The sequence below is a fragment of the Rutilus rutilus genome (assembly GCF_951802725.1).
Source record: "Rutilus rutilus genome assembly, chromosome: 2".
In the NCBI taxonomy this organism is placed as follows: Eukaryota; Metazoa; Chordata; class Actinopteri; order Cypriniformes; family Leuciscidae; genus Rutilus; species Rutilus rutilus.
In genome coordinates, this window is record NC_140210.1 from 19,481,578 (window position 1) to 19,503,558 (window position 21,981).

At 36.1% G+C, this 21,981-nt stretch overlaps 2 protein-coding genes across 5 annotated transcripts in view; both read right to left on the reverse strand.

The window, feature by feature from the left end:
- Positions 1–94: 94 nt before the first annotated feature.
- Positions 95–7,373, reverse strand: vps37a (VPS37A subunit of ESCRT-I). The gene is made up of 12 exons (XM_084395834.1): positions 6,939–7,373; positions 5,453–5,527; positions 5,241–5,358; positions 4,805–4,902; positions 4,489–4,699; positions 3,039–3,109; positions 2,749–2,876; positions 2,474–2,532; positions 2,160–2,228; positions 1,128–1,271; positions 689–803; positions 95–583 (listed from the first exon to the last, which is right to left on the reverse strand). The coding sequence occupies exons 1-11, from the start codon at positions 7,046–7,048 to the stop codon at positions 723–725; spliced, it is 1,164 nt and encodes a 387-aa protein (XP_084251960.1). The 5' UTR covers positions 7,049–7,373; the 3' UTR covers positions 95–583; positions 689–722.
- A 9,474-nt stretch (positions 7,374–16,847) lies between these two features.
- micu3a (mitochondrial calcium uptake family, member 3a) overlaps positions 16,848–21,981 on the reverse strand; it is a 37,805-nt gene continuing 32,671 nt past the window's right edge. For 3 of the 4 annotated variants that reach the window (XM_084400437.1, XM_084400436.1, XM_084400435.1), the window contains 4 exons: positions 19,442–19,550; positions 18,781–18,938; positions 18,280–18,344; positions 16,848–17,694 (listed from right to left, as the gene is read on the reverse strand). In XM_084400437.1, the coding sequence (XP_084256563.1) occupies positions 17,688–17,694; positions 18,280–18,344; positions 18,781–18,938; positions 19,442–19,550 (339 nt within the window). In that variant the 3' untranslated portion in view covers positions 16,848–17,687. Of the gene's footprint in view, positions 17,695–18,279; positions 18,345–18,752; positions 18,939–19,441; positions 19,551–21,981 lie in introns of all 4 variants that reach the window. The other variant, XR_014626299.1, reaches the window with a different exon arrangement.

Consider the following 21,981-nt stretch of genomic DNA (forward strand, 5'->3'; position numbering starts at 1 on the left):
TAATAAACCTCACAACCGATGTATTGTGCATATACCTCCCAGTGTATGATTTCATTAAAATTACTGAAGATGCAAAACCACACGTAAGCCATAACAGAGATTATTCTAAATGTTTTATTAACCTATCAAATTAAATAAAGATATAACACAATGTCTAATTATAATAAAGGCTTTTTTTATCAACATTATTAAATACAGTATGTTTTTGTCGTACGTTTACGGCAGCATTAACATTGTTGAAAATCATTTTCAAGTGCGTACAAGGCCCAACCCCATTTGTCACATCATCAACTCAACTAATAAGCTTAGAACTCCGGCTGTTTCTGAACACTATTAAGGACAGATTGCCTTTGGGTCACAGCCAGACTGGGCACATCCAGACGTACTCGCATCTGGTCTACTCAATCCATTGTGAGTGTAACACTTTTGGAATCATGTGCAAAAATCATTTTGATTTCATTAAAGAACGATGCAGAAATCTCTTTTTGTCATATGTATCTAAGTTTGCCCAATCAAGGCTGTAGACCACAAGATGTGCTGCTTGTCTCAAGCCCACCGGTCTGCTGGTAGATTGATCCCAAACCTGCGATAAAGAATAGAATGCAACCTTTTTAATAAACATGAGTGTTGAAAACACTTTCTTACCACAAGTGAATCAACCTGCTGAGTTTCGCTGAGGGAAACGTACCTTCCTCCACGGAAAGAGCACTGGGACATTCAATCTAATGTGTTGAGGGGAACTGTCCATGTGTGTTCATGCATTGCTGGAGCTTTTCCTCTTTGGCTCTTCTGCAATGGCAAAGCTGAAACAGAAGGTTACATCATTATCATGTTACACAAGTTTTCATATCAGACCTTAAGATAAAACGCAACGCAATGGCTTGACAAGTGTTCCTGTGTTGACTTCCTTTTGTAACAGGAAGTTGGAGCAGAACAAAATCACACTAGTCTCGTGAAATGTTGTATAAAGTTATGCTCATCAAAAGAAACAGCATGATTAATTGTATGTGTTGTGTGGTGCTGTACAATTTCCCTATAGCTTTCTATTGGAGGTGCATAGAAGACACATGAAATGTTTATGTTATAAACATTTGTTTGTTGTTTCATACTGAATATTGCTTTAATACCGTTCTCTTTTCCATGAAGTTGCCTAAGAAGTCGTCAATCTCGGTCTTTCCTTCCAGAAAGTTTTCCGCGGTCTCCTCAGACTCCTCTTCAGCCTGATGGGCCGCTACCTTTAATCTGGCCTGCAGCGCGCTCAGACTGCAGCTCTGGCGGAGGAAGATGAAAATTAACATTTCTATAGAAAAATAAACTGCTGAATCTTCAGCATCAATACTCAAGTCTTCAGTGGCACATGATCCTTCAGAAATCATTCTAATATGCTGATTTGGTGCTCAAGAAACAACTTTTGTCTACATTATTATTATTATTGTGTTGTTTAATATTTGTGATAGACTACCATTCAAAAGTTTGGGGTAAGTAATATAAAAAAAATAACAACATTACATTGATCAAAGTGACAGTGAAGACATTTATAATGTTACAAAATATTTTTATTTCAAATAAATGCTATTCTATTTAACTTTCTAGTCATTAAAAAATCCTGACAAAAATGCATCACGGTTTCAGCAAAAATCGTTTCCAACATTGATAATAATAAGATTCATGAGAAGAATCAGAAGAAGAACCATTAAAAATCTAAATAAATAAGCACTCAATCAACTTTGGCATCACAGGAATAATATTAAAGTATATAGAAAAATAGGTATTTTAAATTGTAATAGTATTTCAAAATATTACTGTTTTTACTGTATTTATGATCAAATAAATACAGCCTTGGAGAGCAAAAGACATTTCTTTCAAAAACTGGTGTGTGTGTGTGTGTGTGAATGTATATGTTTTTTTTTTTTTTTTACTTTTTTTTGTATATGTATATATAAAAATATATATATATAAAAAAAAAAAAAGAGAAAGCAAAACACAAAATGGAGGCAGAAAACCCCCAAACACAACACAGGTATGCAAAATCCTGAGGTTTGATATTTTGAATATTAGACCACATGAAGACTGGAATATTATATTTTCCATCGGGACATCAGGTGTCAAAATGATCAATGCAAAATAGTATTTTTTCCATCTTTGCATGTGTGTCTTACCTCACTGAGCTCATGTTGTCTTTGCATTTTGGTTTCAAATACCGACTTCATCTGGGTTAACTGTTCATACTACACAAAAAAACAAAAACACACCAGATAATCGTTAGCATCAGTAAAGGAAAGACAGTGACAAGATTACAATCTACATTGGCCTCCAGAAGTCTCAGACAGCTTGTGAAATGAATGCTTCTACTTTGCATTTTTTCTCTTTTAATACCATAACATTATCAACATTGACAGTAAAACATTTTTTAAATTGAACTGAAAAATGAAATCAGACAAGTATTTGCGACAGCATTTGTTAAAGTACGTACTTTACACAGCATCTCTTGTCTCTTGCTCTCCAGTTGAGGCTCAAGCTGTAGGTTTTTCTCTGAAAGTAAAATATATTCCTTCTGTTATTTGCAAAACTGAACCAAAAACACTGATCTGATCTACATGAAATGTGTGAGAGGTGTGAGTTTATAGTTTTAAGGGCTAGTTTGGCGATTCAAGTTATCTGTGAAAAATCCCACTGATCCCACTTTAATCTAAAATTGACGTGGAGGTTTGTAACTGGCTCAATTGGCAGTGCCCTCAGGAAACTCACTGGCCATCTCTACAATGCTGTTGACCAGCTCCTCTTTATCAGAGGTTACTTGTTTGAGCTGAGGCAGACACATGAAGAACTCCAACAGCACGTCGTCTTCATCGTTCATGTCCTTCAGTTGAGAAACACTGGATTGCAAACACAAGACGACAGAATGTGAGTAATGTCAAGTTCACATGTAGTTTTAAGAATAGACTAAAGTAATTGGTGTATGTTTTAGTACAGTAAACTACCTAAAAAACAAGATCTGATTCATCCTCATAACAAACAAATGGCCTGAAGTTTCGTACCTCATCTCAGATAGTTCTGGAAATGTATCTGGGATTTCAGGCATTTTGTATATGTGTCCATTCAGACCTGACTACAAAGGAAGAACAACAAGAGTGAGAATTTAAAGGTTATTGTGGATTGAATTATGTGTGTTCCTGTTTCACACACACCACACAGAAAGTGGTGAGCAATGCTCTCCATTACTGAATGTTGCTTCATAAAAGCCTATGTTGCAAAAGACTATGCTGATTAATAAGATATAGTGCATTTTGAGTGTTACAATTCAGTGTGCTATGAGTTATGGAACTCTATGGTTTTCTTTCTCATAATTTTACCTTTTAATGTCATAATTTCGACTTATCTCATAACTTAGATTTGTTAAAATTTCCGACTTTTTAAGTCAATTATATGATACAAAATAAAAAATGGCCAAGTCATAATTATAGGATAAAAAAAATGAAAATGCATCTTATTTCAAGTAAAAAATAAATAAATGGATTTCGACTTTTTAAGTCAATTAAATGATAAAATAAATAAAAAATGACAAGTCATAATTATAAGTAAAAAAAAAAATTATTCATTTTATCTGAATGAAAAAAAATTACATCAGATTAGTATGTCAAAATGTCAACATTTTATCTCAGATTTTTTTTTTTTTTTTTTTTTTATCTTACTATGACATGGTGTGTCATAATTTCAACGTTTTATCTCATAATTTCGAATTTTCATGTCAGTTATGATTTACAATCTTTTGCAAAATAATGCTACACAGCACTACACTGCTTATACAAACAGTGCGGATACTGTAACCTGTTAATATGGGTAATTAACATTGTCATAATTTAATTATGAGATAAAAAAATAATAAACACTACAACATAATATAAAAATCATAATAGATATTTTATCTTATCTCATATTTCCGACTGTCTTTTATCTCAGACTTGGTATCTCAGAATTTCAACTTTATATGTCATGGTGGAAATTGGCTCAGAAACTTGCACCTACAGTTCTGCTACACAGCCCTACGCTGCTCATACAGTGTGCATTAACCTCTTAATATTGTGTGTGATGAGAAACAGACAAGGATTTCTGTCAAAAATGATTGTGGGCTTGTTTTTAATGTAGCAGGGGGCAAAGATGGTGATGGAAATTTAAAGTAAACATAATGACGCATGCAAATGCATCACCTCTAGTTTCTATTTTATTTGTTCACAACATCCCAAATCATAATATCGTGGTCTGAACATCAGAAATTAACTTAAAAAATGATTTCTATACAATCAATTCAAGCAACAAATGTATGTGGTTTGAATTTGCAAGTTGTCTTTTTCATTGTTCAGAACACAAGGACTCAGCGTCACACACAATGTGAGCAAGTGCCTCTAGATGTAGTTGTGCAAAACACAGTTTTGAATGTAATAGTAGTAAACCAACTGGCTGATTTTGGACTGAATGCCCGTTAGGTACCTGTGAATCAGCAGTTGGTACAGGAAGAGGAAGATCTGTGATGAGTCCATAAGCTGGTGCTGCTGGTCGGGGAGGGGCTTGTTGAGGCTCCGCCCCTGCATGTGGCACAGGGGCAGGGCCAATAGGCCGCTGACCATCCTGTGGTTGGAAGGCAGGAACAAAATGGAAGCTCTGAGTCGGGTAAGGAGGCATCCCAGATGGTTTGTACATACTGAGCCACAAGACAAAGAGAACAACAAACGCACAAATTAGAGATCTTCCTCATTAGACATGATTTAACTTGCAGTAACATGGTTAAAAAAAAAAAAAAACTCACTAAGGAAAGTTGGGATCTGACATCAAGGCAGGAGGACTTTTCCAGAACTCATCTAGCAAACTCTGAATAACTTTCCCTAAATCTGAATGCATTCCAAACTAGTGAAAAGGGAAAAGAAAAAGAGAATTTCATTACTGTCGCATAATACATACTTAGATAGCTATGCAGTTTAAAATGAACACGAAAATGAAAAGGCATTTGACTTGAGAAGTTTATCCAAAAGGTATTGATTGGATTGTGAAAAGTGGCATTAATGTTTGGACAATTTGAATAATTTAATAATGTGCACCGACAAATCATAAGACCAGGAATGTTTATTAATGAAAGTAAACATAGGCTATATAGGTATTGATTTCATGTTTACCTAAAATAAATCTGAGTAGAACATTTACATGCAGTGCAGAAGGACTATATAACTTACTGACAAATAACTTACATTAGTTATGAGTGGGCTGGTAACCATCGTTCCATTATTACCGTCTACTAAATGATGACCTACTGGTGGAAACACACTGACCACTGGTTTCTCCTGAGGGAACTGTGGTGGGAGTAAGCTGTGGATGACAGTAATTGTCAATTTATCTGAAACCACACTCAAAACCATGTGTAAATGCAAATAAATAAAACCAAATACATGTTTATACTTACATATTGACAGTAATAGTTGAAGTGTTGATAGTAAAAGGAAGTCTGTACTCTACATCCTTCTGAATTTCTGCAAGACTATGGAGACATGAGAATTAAGTCAGACAAATAAGTAGGCCATTTTTTGTTTTATAAAGTCAGCATGAAACAGACAATGGCAATAGTATCTCAGATTTCATCAAAAATATCTTAATTTGTGTTCCGGAGATGAACGGAAGTCTTACGGGGTTGGAACAACATGAGGGTGAGTAATTACTGACAGAATTTTCATTTTTGGGTGAACTAAGCCTTCAAGTAAATTCAGTGATGGTTCATTTTTGTTATAAAAAAAGTTGTTAATTTAGTTAATTTATCTATACAGCCGCTCTGGAGAAAACAGTGATGTTATTGTCCAGCTCCGTTCAGTTCAGTTCTCATATAATGGTGTCAATGAAGGCAGATCAATTTGACTGAATATGTGACATATATCCGAGCGAAGCGGCTTGTGTTGTGTGTGTAGGCTGTGACTTGAGTTTGTTGAATTGTTTGGATCGTTGTGGTTTGCTATTGCTGTGATCTGCTATTGCGTTCCTGTGATTTCATGTGAGTGACAGGTCAACACGTCATCAGAGACATCACAAGAGATGTCATTGCTAGAGGGACAGCAAGATATTTTGATCAAAGATCACGTTTGTTTACATTAATTAAAAAAATACTAATAATGATGTTCAATCATTAATACTGCTATATTCCATAAAAAATAAGCACTGTCCATTTTAATACTGCACATACAAATACCCTCAAAAACAGGCCTCCAGCTGTTAGTAAATCTCAGCCAATCACGTCATTTGGGGGCGGGGCTATCTTTTTTGGGAAACATGTTTGGGAACTATCAATAATATTTTGCGAATCGCTTGGTATCTTGGCGCAGAATTGAGAATTCACTCTCAGTATTGTTATCAAGACTGGCTGCTTCATACTAGTTACATTCCACGAAACTGAAAGATCGATTGTTCAGATGAATTTTGATGAACTCGCCATTGCGTAATGAGCCAGATCTTGTGGTCTGAATAACTAATAAATGTCACATCGTCAGAACTAAGGAAGTCAAACCCTCTCAGGAACAAAATGGCTCTATCAGTCTGTTAAGAAACAATACAGGGTGTACCGTGCCACTAATTTATGAACCTGTCCAGTTGAGTAAGACGGGATCTGGAGTAAACAATGAAGAGCTAATACTTTAATCTGAAACATGTACGGCACATCCAGAACGCGCGCGCGCGCACACACAAAAACACAACAACAACATACATGGGGTATTCCGGCAGATTCATGTCATCGAGCCGACCAGCGAGCACGTGTTATAAACACTGAAATCATTAGATGTATAGGTTAGTACATTTTGGCTGTCTCAAATCCTAGCGAGCTTCCTCCTGCTGTCTTAATACCTAAACGCTGTCCAGGTATTCAGCTCTCTAGGTTTGGGACACAGCCATTGAGCGAGACTTACTTGGAGTGAGCAGCTTTGAGAGACTCGATCTGTCTCTGCCTTTGTTTCTGTAAACTGTTCAGAGGAGGGATCGATCCAGAGCCCTTGGACAGAGGGAAAATCCAGTTCATCCTCGACTGCCAAAACGCAAACTAACGCTTGAATCTCTCGGCGGTGTCAGGTAGTTTTAAGAGGCCTGACGAAATGAAACAGAAATTCAAGAAATGCCCAACGCCACCATTAGCATTAGCTACGAACCTATCTAGTGTTTACTTATGTTAGCGACCTAACACCCGTTTAAATGAGTGAATATGGAACCTAAATGAAACAATGAAATAGCCGCTAAAAGATCTGTTGGTTTTAATAGTAGAGTTTAGTAGAGATTAAGAAGTACACGGGCTCGCAAGAAAACAACCCGTGTGAGCGTGACGTCAGCTGTTTAGCGCTGCTCGCGTCATCACTCACATCAGGGAGGAGTTTAAAGAGACACGGGTCCAAAAGCATATACGGCAGGTTGCTGAGAATTATTCGTTGTTTTACGCAATAGAATAACTGTGTATAGCACTATTTTACACAACACAGGAGAACAGCAATACAACGACATGCCCCTAACAGTCGGGAAATCATTCTTACAAGTTACCATGCTAAGTGTATCGAGCGCTTTAACTAACGTTAATCACTGGATTAGCAAAATTGCGTATACTATAAGCGACATTAATCAACTAGTGCGTTAGCTTAGCTGTAAGTCTTTGACGCATTAATGACAATGAAGATGTTCTTGTTTTTTAAGTCACTTTTTGTCCTTGCGATGAGTCCCTACCGTCTGTGAGACACCTAGTGACAGAACAGACTCGAGCTGGGTTTTGCTAGTTAAGGTTAAGACTATACTTTCAGGGATCATTTCTATAGTTTTTAACTTGGAAGTGCATTTCTAAAGTGATGAGTCTCCCAACCCACGATGAAGAGCTTTGATACTCTTTTCTGAGCGTGAATCGGGTGTAGAGTAATGATTTATTTCATAAGCTCTGCATCATTGATGAACGTTCCTTGCTGTATTATACAGTAAGGAGGAAAGGGGTATGATCAGAGTGGTTTTTTTAAAATGGTTAAAAAACAGAAAGATTCTTATTATAAACTGAAGTATCTATAATTAGAAACAGTTATTCATTTGAAATTGTACTGACCTATTGTGTATTTTAAGAATTGATAAACTCTTTGAGTAGTATGTTGTATATACTGTATGTTGTTAATTAGATTAAACATATAACCTGAAGCATTAGTGTAATGATTTAGCTATTTTTTATATACGTGACCATCATGACTGATTTTTTTCTCATAATATTAGAAAAAAAGTTTGCTTAATATTCACCTCACATTAATCAATCTGTCTAATTTTGAACAGATTTAAGACTAAAAATCCCATTGTTTCAGAATTCAATGTCACTTCTCTCTGTGTCGTTCCTACCGTCTGTGAGACATCTAGTGTCAGAAGAGACTCGAGCTGGGTTTTGCTAGTTAAGGTTAAGACTATACTTTCAGGGATCATTTCTATAGTTTTTAACTTGGAAGTGCATTTCTAAAGTGATGAGTCTCCCAACCCACGATGAAGAGCTTTGATACTCTTTTCTGAGCGTGAATCGGGTGTAGAGTAATGATTTATTTCATAAGCTCTGCATCATTGATGAACGTTCCTTGCTGTATTATACAGTAAGGAGGAAAGGGGTATGATCAGAGTGGTTTTTTAAAAATGGTTAAAAAACAGAAAGATTCTTATTATAAACTGAAGTATCTATAATTAGAAACAGTTATTCATTTGAAATTGTACTGACCTATTGTGTATTTTAAGAATTGATAAACTCTTTGAGTAGAAAGTTATAGTTAGTATGTTGTATATACTGTATGTTGTTAATTAGATTAAACATATAATCTGAAGCATTAGTGTAATGATATAGCTATGTTTTATATACATGACCATCATGACTGATTTTTTTCTCATAATATTAGAAAAAAAGTTTGCTTAATATTCACCTCACATTAATCAATCTGTCTAATTTTGAACAGATTTAAGACTAAAAATCCCATTGTTTCAGAATTCAATGTCACTTCTCTCTGTGTCGTTCCTACCGTCTGTGAGACATCTAGTGTCAGAAGAGACTCGAGCTGGGTTTTGCTAGTTAAGGTTAAGACTATACTTTCAGGGATCATTTCTATAGTTTTTAACTTGGAAGTGCATTTCTAAAGTGATGAGTCTCCCAACCCACGATGAAGAGCTTTGATACTCTTTTCTGAGCGTGAATCGGGTGTAGAGTAATGATTTACTTCATAAGCTCTGCATCATTGATGAACGTTCCTTACTGTATTATACAGTAAGGAGGAAAGGGGTATGATCAGAGTGGCTTATATCATATTACACTAAGAGATGTAACATCTAATGTATTATGGGACTTTTTAAAAGAAATTTAACTTCAGTTCTTTTTTTATTTCTGCAAGTTTTAATTTAACTTTATTTGATGTCGTTTTTCATGATGACGTTCATATATCTGTGCTTATAGTTTTAACTTTCTGTGCGGAAAGTAAAGTTATTGCAGTTCGTTAGATTACAAATAATCTGCAGCAGTGGCATTTTATTATGTTTTATTTTCATATCTATGACAATGATGAGTGTGAAGATTAAGTTTGTATTTTATCAAGGAAACTGTTTTCTCAATATGCACATAGTTTTAATAAATATGCATATTTTATAAAGAGTAAAGACTAAAAATACAAATGCGCTCAAAAGTTTAACTTTTGAAATAAAAAAATATCAACAATAATATCAACACAGTAAAATTTCAATTCTGTTTTATTTAACCAGTTCTGTTAAAATATTTGGACCTTGTAAAGGCTGACATTATTATTTTTTTAATGCATATGTGTTTTATGTTTTTTATCATACTTGATTCATCAGGCTTTTAGGGCCTTATAGTGGGATATAGTGGGAATATGGAGCTCACACTCAAGGAGGAAAAATATATATATATGCAATTTTTGTTCAAAGATGAAATTCTGTTAGCTTGTAAATCAATGAGATCGATGACAAGATAGCAGGCTACTTACATAAAATGCATATAAATATCAGTTGTCACTCTGTATCTCCCAATAATACGTGTTAGTTTAATGATCAAAGCTCTGCAGTTTTAATTGTGAGGGGCTAAACATATAATCCACTGCCATAATGATGATTGAAAGATAAAGTGTTCCTTAAAGGCATGTTGTATCATTTGATACATTTTAACATGATTAGTATGAGCTATCAATTAGAGGGCAGAAAACATGTAGAAGATGTGCAAAACAGGTGGTAAAATTGTGATCATTGTTTCGTCCCTGAGGGCATAAATTATCAAGATAATCTAAATAATGTTGATAATTTAGATGTCTTAAAAATTCATGCATTCAATATGACAATAGGTTTTATAGAGGTAAACCATGATCCAGTGCGGTAAGTTAACTATTAACACACCTATGTGAACTCCACACTTACAATCATCCATAACATGTTCACCCAAAAATTAAAATTCTGTCATTAATTACTCACCCTGATGTCATCCAAACCCATATAACTTTCTTTCATCTTCTGAACACAAATAGAAATATTTTTTGATTAAATCTGAGAGCTTTCTGTCCACCATAGACAGCTACGCGACTACTATGACTCTTCAAAAAGTTCATGAAGAAATCATAAAACTAATCCATATGAATTGAGCAGTTTAGTTCAAAACTTTCAGAAGGGACACGATGGCTTTATGATGACTATATGATGAACAGATTTAATTTAAGCTTTTATTTACATGTAAACATTAATCAACGGAAGCTCAAGCATGTTCGCTTGATGGCAGTGAATCCCATTGGTTCTTGCACGTCAAGTGAACATGCTTGAGCTTCCTGTTTACATCGTGTGTTTGAGCTTCCAAAAGAACCAATGAGGTTCATTCTCGTGTTACGCAGCGCGTTTGAGCTTCAGCAAGAACCAATGAGGTTCATTCTCGTGTTACGCAGCACGTTTGAGCTTCAGCAAGAACCAATGAGGTTTATTCTCGTGTTACGCAGCGCGTTTGAGCTTCAGCAAGAACCAATGAGGTTCATTCTCGTGTTACGCAGCGCGTTTGAGCTTCAGCAAGAACCAATGAGGTTCATTCTCGTGTTACGCAGCGCGTTTGAGCTTCAGCAAGAACCAATGAGGTTTATTCTCGTGTTACGCAGCACGTTTGAGCTTCAGCAAGAACCAATGAGGTTCATTCTCGTGTTACGCAGCACGTTTGAGCTTCAGCAAGAACCAATGAGGTTCATTCTCGTGTTACGCAGCACGTTTGAGCTTCAGCAAGAACCAATGAGGTTTATTCTCGTGTTACGCAGCACGTTTGAGCTTCAGCAAGAACCAATGAGTTTCATTCTCGTGTTACGCAGCACGTTTGAGCTTCAGCAAGAACCAATGAGGTTCATTCTCGTGTTACGCAGCACGTTTGAGCTTCAGCAAGAACCAATGAGTTTCATTCTCGTGTTACGCAGCACGTTTGAGCTTCAGCAAGAACCAATGAGGCTCATTCTCGTGTTACGCAGCGCGTTTGAGCTGCAGCAAGAACCAATGAGGTTCATTCTCGTGTTACGCAGCGCGTTTGAGCTTCAGCAAGAACCAATGAGGTTCATTCTCGTGTTACGCAGCACGTTTGAGCTGCAGCAAGAACCAATGAGGTTCATTCTCGTGTTACGCAGCACGTTTGAGCTTCAGCAAGAACCAATAAAGGTTCATTCTCGTGTTACGCAGCACGTTTGAGCTTCAGCAAGAACCAATGAGGTTTATTCTCGTGTTACGCAGCACGTTTGAGCTTCAGCAAGAACCAATGAGTTTCATTCTCGTGTTACGCAGCACGTTTGAGCTTCAGCAAGAACCAATGAGGTTCATTCTCGTGTTACGCAGCACGTTTGAGCTTCAGCAAGAACCAATGAGTTTCATTCTCGTGTTACGCAGCACGTTTGAGCTTCAGCAAGAACCAATGAGGTTCATTCTCGTGTTACGCAGCACGTTTGAGCTTCAGCAAGAACCAATGAGGCTCATTCTCGTGTTACGCAGCGCGTTTGAGCTGCAGCAAGAACCAATGAGGCTCATTCTCGTGTTACGCAGCGCGTTTGAGCTGCAGCAAGAACCAATGAGGTTCATTCTCGTGTTACGCAGCGCGTTTGAGCTTCAGCAAGAACCAATGAGTTTCATTCTCGTGTTACGCAGCACGTTTGAGCTTCAGCAAGAACCAATGAGGTTCATTCTCGTGTTACGCAGCACGTTTGAGCTTCAGCAAGAACCAATGAGGTTCATTCTCGTGTTACGCAGCACGTTTGAGCTTCAGCAAGAACCAATGAGGTTCATTCTCGTGTTACGCAGCACGTTTGAGCTTCAGCAAGAACCAATGAGGCTCATTCTCGTGTTACGCAGCGCGTTTGAGCTGCAGCAAGAACCAATGAGGCTCATTCTCGTGTTACGCAGCGCGTTTGAGCTGCAGCAAGAACCAATGAGGTTCATTCTCGTGTTACGCAGCGCGTTTGAGCTTCAGCAAGAACCAATGAGGTTCATTCTCGTGTTACGCAGCACGTTTGAGCTTCAGCAAGAACCAATGAGTTTCATTCTCGTGTTACGCAGCACGTTTGAGCTTCAGCAAGAACCAATGAGTTTCATTCTCGTGTTACGCAGCACGTTTGAGCTTCAGCAAGAACCAATGAGTTTCATTCTCGTGTTACGCAGCACGTTTGAGCTTCAGCAAGAACCAATGAGGTTCATTCTCGTGTTACGCAGCACGTTTGAGCTTCAGCAAGAACCAATGAGGCTCATTCTCGTGTTACGCAGCGCGTTTGAGCTGCAGCAAGAACCAATGAGGTTCATTCTCGTGTTACGCAGCGCGTTTGAGCTTCAGCAAGAACCAATGAGGTTCATTCTCGTGTTACGCAGCACGTTTGAGCTGCAGCAAGAACAAATGAGGTTCATTCTTGCGTTAGATGTCTAGCAAGCTCGGTTGGGCATCTGTTTATGTTCACTGATCAATGTTATGCGAATAAAAGCCTACATTAAATCTGTTTAACATATAGTGTCTCTCTATAGCAATAAGAAAAGTGACATCTGAATTATATAACAATGGGATTTTTAGTCTTAAATCTGTTAAAATTACACTCACCATGATCACATATAAGAAAATAACCACAACAATATCAATGCTTCAAATTAAGTGTTTAATCTAACCAATAACACATTTTATTATTAACAGCAACTACCTATTAGTATTTATACTACTACAAAGTTATTTACTAAGTTACATGTTAAAATATACAGACAGTAGAATGGAACAACATACTGTATAGAAAACTTAGTTGTAACAAATAAAGCACTGTCGTGCAGAAGAGGCCGTAAAAGCCTTTCTTGTAGTATGAGGTTACGCACCGGTGTGCAGGAGTGGCAGGGTTAAAGCCTTTCTCCTAGATCAACAGTTACCTTTCCTTCTTATACCCTGAGCAAAGCATTGTTAAACATGAGTGGAATACCAACACCCAACCCAACCGACAGGAAACCAAAAGATGAGGCAAATGGGTGGAGATCCAGAGGGGGAGAAGAACATTAACATATTCTCCTCAATGCATGTTTAACCAATAGTACCTAGATTGTACATTGGGATACTTTAATATCTCTATTAAGTTCACCGCCATTCATTTCAGTTTATAAGCTGTCAGATGAGACCAAACATGGCATAGTTACATATTAGGACACAGTAGTAAATAAACAGTATGTAGTTGAAAGCATCTACAGCACTGTATGTCCTGTGAAGCAAATGGTCTGACAGACGTGTCATTGAGGTGCAAACGACTCTGTCTCTCCCGACAGAACCATCCTGTGCCTGGAGTGTCCCAACAGTCCTCAATCAGCATATTGATTAATCCCTTGCACTAGATAGGCATTAGCATACTGTGATGATGAAGGCCATTGTGCCACATTTAAGTCACATGTATAGCCTACCTTTAAAAGGTTTTTTGAAGTACTAGGGCAGTAAAAAGTTCTGCCCATATTTGTTCAGCCCTACAATACTAACTATAATTTTCTACGTGGAAAGTCTGTCAGTTATTATAATACAAGATAGACCAGTACATCTCTCATAACAATTTTTTTTTTTTTAGATATTTCATTTTATAATAAGATTTTTTTTCTGTTTTTGATAATTTCAAAACAAACCACTCTGGTCATACCCCTTTCCTCCTGACTGTATAATACAGTAAGGAACGTTCATCAATGACGCAGAGCTTATGAAGTAAATCATTACTCTACACCCGATTCACGCTCAGAAAAGAGTATCAAAGCTCTTCATCGTGGGTTGGGAGACTCATCACTTTAGAAATGCACTTCCAAGTTAATAACTATAGAAATGATCCCTGAAAGTATAGTCTTAACCTTAACTAGCAAAACCCAGTTCGAGTCTCTTCTGACACTAGCTGTCTCACAGACGGTAGGAACGACACAGAGAGAAGTAACATTGAATTCTGAAACAATGGGATTTTTAGTCTTAAATCTGTTCAAAATTAGAGAGATTGACTAATGTCAGGTGAATATTAAGCAAACTTTTTTTCTAATATTATGAGAAAAAAATCAGTCATGATGGTCATGTATATAAAAAATAGCTATATCGTTACATTAATGCTTCAGATTATGTTTAATCTATTTGACAACATACAGAATATATAACATACTAACTATAACTTTCTACTCAAAGAGTTTGTCAATACTTAGAGTAAACGATAGATCAGTACAATCTCAAATCAAAAACTATTTCCAATTATAGATATTTCAGTCTATAATAAGAATTTTTATATTTTTAACCAATTTAAAAAAAACCACTCTGGTCATACCCCTTTCCTCCTGACTGTATAATACAATAAGGAACGTTCATCAATGATGCAGAGCTTATGAAGTAAATCATTACTCTACACCTGATTCACGCTCAGAAAAGAGTATCAAAGCTCTTCATCGTGGGTTGGGAGACTCATCACTTTAGAAATGCACTTCCAAGTTAAAAACTATAGAAATGATCCCTGAAAGTATAGTCTTAACCTTAACTAGCAAAACCCAGCTCGAGTCTCTTCTGACACTAGATGTCTCACAGACGGTAGGAACGACACAGAGAGAAGTAACATTGAATTCTGAAACAATGGGATTTTTAGTCTTAAATCTGTTCAAAATTAGACAGATTGACTAATGTCAGGTGAATATTAAGCAAACTTTTTTTTATATATTATGAGAAAAAAAATCAGTCATGATGGTCATGTATATATAAAAAATATCTATATCATTACATTTATGCCTCAGATTATATGTTTAATCTAATTGATAACACAGTATATACAGCATACTACCTATAACTTTCTACTCAGAGAATTTGTCAATTCTTATAGTACACAATAGATCAGTACAATCTCAAATACTTTCACTATTTCTAGATTTCTCAAGATATAGCAAATCATTTTCTATTTTTAACCATCTTAAAAAAACCACTCTGATCATACCCCTTTCCTCCTTACTGTATAATACAGTAAGGAACGTTCATCAATGATGCAGAGCTTATGAAGTAAATCATTACTCTACACCCGATTCACGCTCAGAAAAGAGTATCAAAGCTCTTCATCGTGGGTTGGGAGACTCATCACTTTAGAAATGCACTTCCAAGTTAAAAACTATAGAAATGATCCCTGAAAGTATAGTCTTAACTTTAACTAGCAAAACCCAGCTCGAGTCTCTTCTGACACTAGCTGTCTCACAGACGGTGTTCATTTGTTGGTCAATTGCACAGTACATGAAACAGCGATTAGGAAAGTAACATCTAAACCATTGGTATTTTAATGTATTTTTAGAATCACTAACACTTCAACTATTTGTGACTAATACAAATATTTACTAATATCGTTGTTCAACTAGTAGACACAATTTCTCTGTTGAAATGAGACATATATTTCCACATACACGTGCTCACCATTATCACCGATGAGAAAAACAACAACATTCATAACCACATTCGAGTAGAATTTTTAACATTGTTCATTGTTTCGGTTGCATAATTAACTTAAATAACATCAAACACTATTTATTTTTTACAGTAGACACAATATAAATGAACGTATATTATGGTCACCTATACAGTTACCCATAATGCACGTCGAACTCTGGGAAACAACATGTGACAAAGCAACCAATCAAGAGAGAGATTGTGTTCCTCAATAAAAACGTAATATATAAGCATTTTAGACTTTCGGACACAATGTAATACACACACACACGCACACACACGCGCACACACACACTAATAAAAATACCAGTTATTATAAATATAAACATATTTGATTTGTTTCTTTTAAATCGTGAAGTGGTACATCACTATCAAATGTCCGGTGAGAAATCGCCCATTCTGTATAAAGGTTCCGTCAAAAATGAAAGTTGTTTTTTAATGCCACATATTACATATTCTATTTGTCACATAATATAGGCGTTATATGTGTTAACATTTTGAAAACTACACTTGTTGTATTCTTAAGACATATGTCTTTAAGCTAACTTCAATAACCAAATACAGTCAGCAGCACGTTTCATAAATCACGCGCGGGTCAAATAATTGGAACATACGAAAGTTATCACACCTTTAATGAAAACATGAATGTTCATTCAGTTGGTCTTTTGTATCGATTTTTTGTGTGTGTCTTTGCTAAGTTCCTAAATTATTCACCTTTATATTTGTCTCAAAAAGGAAAACAGCCTATTTCTGATATATTTATGTATAATAATATTAATTAGAATAAATGATATTCGAATAGGGACCTATGTAGCCTACATTACATTTTAATATAGGCCTATAGGTCATGCAGAATCATTGGAGACAATATTGAGACACAGTGTTTTCATCATAGGCATATGGACCACTTTATTGACTTGAATAACATTGTTATGGAATTTCAAGTCTATTTGTCAAGTACTTTAATTACAGTCTTATTGTGCTTAGACTGTGCTGTTAGTTGCCTTAGATGGCAAGACAACCTTATACAATCTTTGTACAGCCACACCTGTTCAAAAATAAATAAATTGTATGAGAAAAAATAATACTTTTTTATATTAAGGCAATGATCATTATTGCTACATGAACTAATCTCTTTCAAAAACAAATAACAAAGTATTACCCATTTCACACAGTATAATTCGGTGCATTTAAACAATCCTGACAGATAAATATGTATTAATAAAATAAAATATGATTAATAGTTTTGTTTGTAATGGTTATAATAAAATGCAAGGTACAATATAGTATAAATATAATTAATAAAAGGCTATAATGAGTAGCTCATCCTGCTTAAAACATCTCCATTTAAATTGCAAGAAAATGATCTCTTTACCCTGCCTGGACACATTCGAGTAACTTCAAAACATACAAAAATTGAACTTCTACCAACTGAAACTCAGTTACAAGGCCGTCCTCCAGGTTACATGCAAACAAGATTAATAGCAGATTACAGAACAAAGTTTGATCGTGCAGATGTGCAGATACTAGAACATGCAGAGCAGTGCGCTGAATGCAGGGACACTATCCCAATCCGAGTTTCCCAAGGTTTCAAGATCAACAGAGGATGAGGTAGATCTCATGATGGAATCTCTAGCACTATGCCTTCTCTCTCAAACACTTCCAGAGCAGTTTCCTTCTGAGAAATAAAAGCCACATTCCTCGTTCACCTGGTGCAAAGGGGAAAAGGAAAGGAACCAATTAAAAACTTTCACTTATTAAATCATCAGATTTTCCAGTAAAACATGCAGGCTATAACACAGACAGTAAGATATATATATATATACACACTCACACACACTATTGATCAAAAGTTTGGGGCCAGTGAGATTTTATTTATTTATTTAAAAAATAAATTAATACTTTTATTCAGCAAAGTTGCATTAAATTGACTAAAAGTGATGGTAAAGACCTTTACATTGTTACAAACATTTTTTTGATTTAAAATAAATGCTATTCTTTTGCAGGTTAATATTAAGTGGCACAACCATAAAAGGTTGTGGAGTAATGATGCTGAAAATTCAGATTTACCATCACAGGAATAATTTACATTTTAAAATATAATAAAATAGAAATAGTTTTTTAATAGCTATAATTTTTTAATAATATTTAAAAAAATATTGATGTTTTTACTGTATTTTGCTGTATTTGAGCACAAGAGACTTTTTAAAAACATTTTAATAATCTAAGATAAACTTTTAAACAGTAGTGGTAGCGTGTTTGTATATATGCGTGTGTGTGTGTGTTTGGTTACTTATCTGCCTGCCAGTTCCTTCTTCAGACATGATCTAAATGAAGTGAAACGCTCTAAAGCCTTATAGCCCTGTAGTTAGGAAAAAAAACAAAATGAGAGAATGATTCATTACTTCAGTAGTTGACAAAACTCATTTTTATTAACTATAAACAATAATTGGATTACAAGAAAAATAACTTTAAAAAAATCAATCAATGTTCATTAACAAATGATGCTGCAGAAACAAATTCGCTGCTAGCATTGATCAATATCAGAAGAAAATGTTATACTTATTTGACCGCGGATTTAGGAACTAGGCCTAAATGTTGATTAAAAAACCCTACAGGGAGGTTTTCGTTGTACAGACATAGCTACTGAACACTAGATGGCACTATAGTTGCAGTGATACTGCCCATCCATACCTCCCTGAATTACACTCAAAACATCAGAATGTGTCTAACTGATGTAATTAACTCAGTAAGGTAAAGAATGATGTACCTCTTTTTCCCCTACACCTCTTTCTTACCCTGCCTCCACGGTGCAGACGGTCCTTCATTATACCAATGAACTCTTTGTAACTGAGCTGATCATCGTGATCCACATCAAATATCTTGAAAATGGTGTTAACCAGGTGACGGGTCAGTTTAAGGCCTGTTGCGACATACACCGCCCGAGCAAACTCATCTGGAAGACGGAGAGTGACACACATTCAGAAGATATAATGAATCGGCTCTACAAAACAAACACTCAATGTGCTGGTAAATTACGTACAAATTTGTTTCTAATTAAACATGATCAGTTCATTTTAGTCTTCTTAATCTCTACAGATTTTGAGTAGAACGTAAAGTACGTGGACCCTTAAGCCACACTTAAGTAAATGCCGCTGCATTAGATAACATATCAAACCAATATTAAAATTTGTTTTGAAAAATTATATAGGTTTACAGTGGGGCCAAAAAGCGTGAGACCACTATAAAGAGAAAAAATGTTTCAATCAAAATGCTTTTATTAGACAAAATATCCAGCATAACAATCTAAATGAAAAGTTGAATTTAAAAAACGGGTCTGAATTTTAATGTTTTCCAAAAAAAAAAAAAAAAATGTTCAAGGTTTATGATTTTTTGGATCCCACTGTGTATTTTATATACGTGTTAAATGCTAGTATTTGTGAATCCCAATGCATTCACCTTGTCCAATGGAACGGCAAGCAAAGTTGTACATCTGCATGGCGATGGCAAAGTCTTCAAGGTTATTGAGAAACTGAAAGAAGGACCTGAACTCTTCGAAGGTGATGCCCTGATCATGAAAAGAAAGAAATGAGCAAAAAGAAACAGAAATCTTTTAATCTGAGACATCCAATCTAACAGACAGAGCTGCCATCAACTGACGTTACATTCCATTCCATTTCAAAGAGGATCTGTAAGAGACGTGACATCACGCAGAATACACAAGCGGCGTTGTCATTTCATTCTCGAGCAAATCGGGTAATGCAATGATGGACAGAAGGAAATCAACATGTTGATATATGCAAAAGAAATCAGACTCTGTGCCACTCATGCTTGTTTGCTGATGCATGTTCAGTTCTTTGTGCTCTGCCACACTGCATTACAATGATACATGCAACGATTAAAGGCATGAGTCATTTTACAGCACAATGTCATAAAATTGTCAGCCCGACTGAATGCGGAGAAGCGAAAACAAACTGCATGACATCATAGACTGGAATCAAAGAGATAACTTACAATTTGACTGGCATCAGAACACCGAGAAACTCTCAAATACACCGCTCAAAAGTTTGGGGTCGGTAAGATTTTCTCTTATGCTCACCAAGGATGCATTCATTTGATCAAAAATGCAGGAAAAATAGAAATATTGTGAAATATTATTACAATTTATAATAACTTTTTTCTTTTTAAATATATATTTTAAAGTGTAATTATTTTCTTGTGATGGTAAAGCTGAATTTTCAGCATCATTACTTCAAAAATCATTCTAATATGCTGATTTGGTGCTGTGGAAAACATTTATTATCAATGCGGAAAACAATAGAAATGTTTGTAACAATGTAATGTCTTTAGGCAATTTTGATCAATTAAATGAGTCCTTAATAATAAAAAGTATTAATTTCTTTCAGAAAAAAAAAAAAAAAATTCCTGACCCCAAACTTTTGAACAATAGTGTACATTTAAAACTTAAAAGTTTTACATTAAAAACCCAAAAATGAAATCTGTGCAATCATTTATTCACCCTCATGTCGTTCTAGCCCTGCATTTCTTTCTTCTGTGAAACATATTTTGAAGAACTTTTAGACAAAATCCAAAATATCTTTTTTTGTGTTCCACAGAAGAAAGTCATACAAGTATGACATGAGAGTGCGCAGTTTTCCTTTTTTTTATTTTTATTTAATGCACAGAATCCTGCAGTAATATACTCCTGTCTGTCAAACCAAATCTATGATTAAATCTTTCACCTGAGGGTGTCAAGATGTATTAACACAGACCTAAACAAAGGTAGAAAATACCCTAAACAAACACAGGAAAGGGTTGTCACAGCTATGGTAATCCATGTAAACCTTAAAACTAGTTTTTACCATAGTTCTAGTTACACATTAGGTTTAACTGAGAGTTAGGTTTGAGGTCAGGATTTATGTGATGTTTAAAGCTGAATTTTTGTTTGATTGTGTTGAGGACTTGGTACTCATGGTGGAAAACCATAAAATGCCATACAAGTGTGTTTAGGGTTTATTCTGTGGGAATTCGAGAGGGGGTGAAGTCATTCTAGCCAAATGTACAAACTGCTCAAAGGGGCCCCAAAACCTGATACCCTCAACACAAACAGATCCCTCAGATGGGACTGGGAAAGAGCTAAAAGAAAGCAGTCAGGCATGGAGAAACCTACATCAGGTGACCCTCTATAGAGGGGCAGCATGACAATCTGATTTCAAACACAAACTTTGCCCCAAGCACATATGCACACCGAACCCACACAAATACAATGGGCGAAAAAGTATTTGGACACTTCACTTAAAAAGTAATGAGATTTATTTATATACATTCAAGACTGACAGATAGGTAGATGGGTATGGAGGTAGGTAGGTAGACAAGTAGGGCAGGTAGGTAAACAGGTAGATAGGTAGACAGGTAGGTATGCAAGCAGATCTATAGACAGGCAGACTGGTAGGCAAGGTAGGTAGGTATGGTAGGGTAGGTAGGTTGGTAGACGTACGTAGGCAGACAGGTAGATAGGTAGGTAGGTCAGATAGGTAGACAGGTAGGGTAGGGTAGGTAGGTAGACATGTAAATAGACAGACAGGTAGGTAGACAAGTAGACATGTACAGTATGTAGGTATACAGGTGGGTACACAGAATGGTAGGTAGGTAGACGTACGTAGGCAGACAGGTTGGTAGGTGGGTAGGTAGAGCAGGTAGGTAGACAAGTAGACATGTAGGTAGGTAGACAAGTAGACATGTAGGTAGGCAGACAGGTAGGTAGATAGGGTATGGTAAGTAGGTAAGGTAGGCATGTACATAGGCAGACAGGTAGGTAAGGTAGGCATGTACGTAGGCAGACAGGTAGGTAGATAGGGTACGGTAAGTAGGTAAGGTAGGCATGTACGTAGGCAGACAGGTAGGTAGGTAGGTAGGGCAGGTAGGTAAACTAGTAGGTAGGTTGGTAGGTGTACAGGTAGGTAGGTAGACAGGCAGGCAGGACAGGCACGTTGTATACC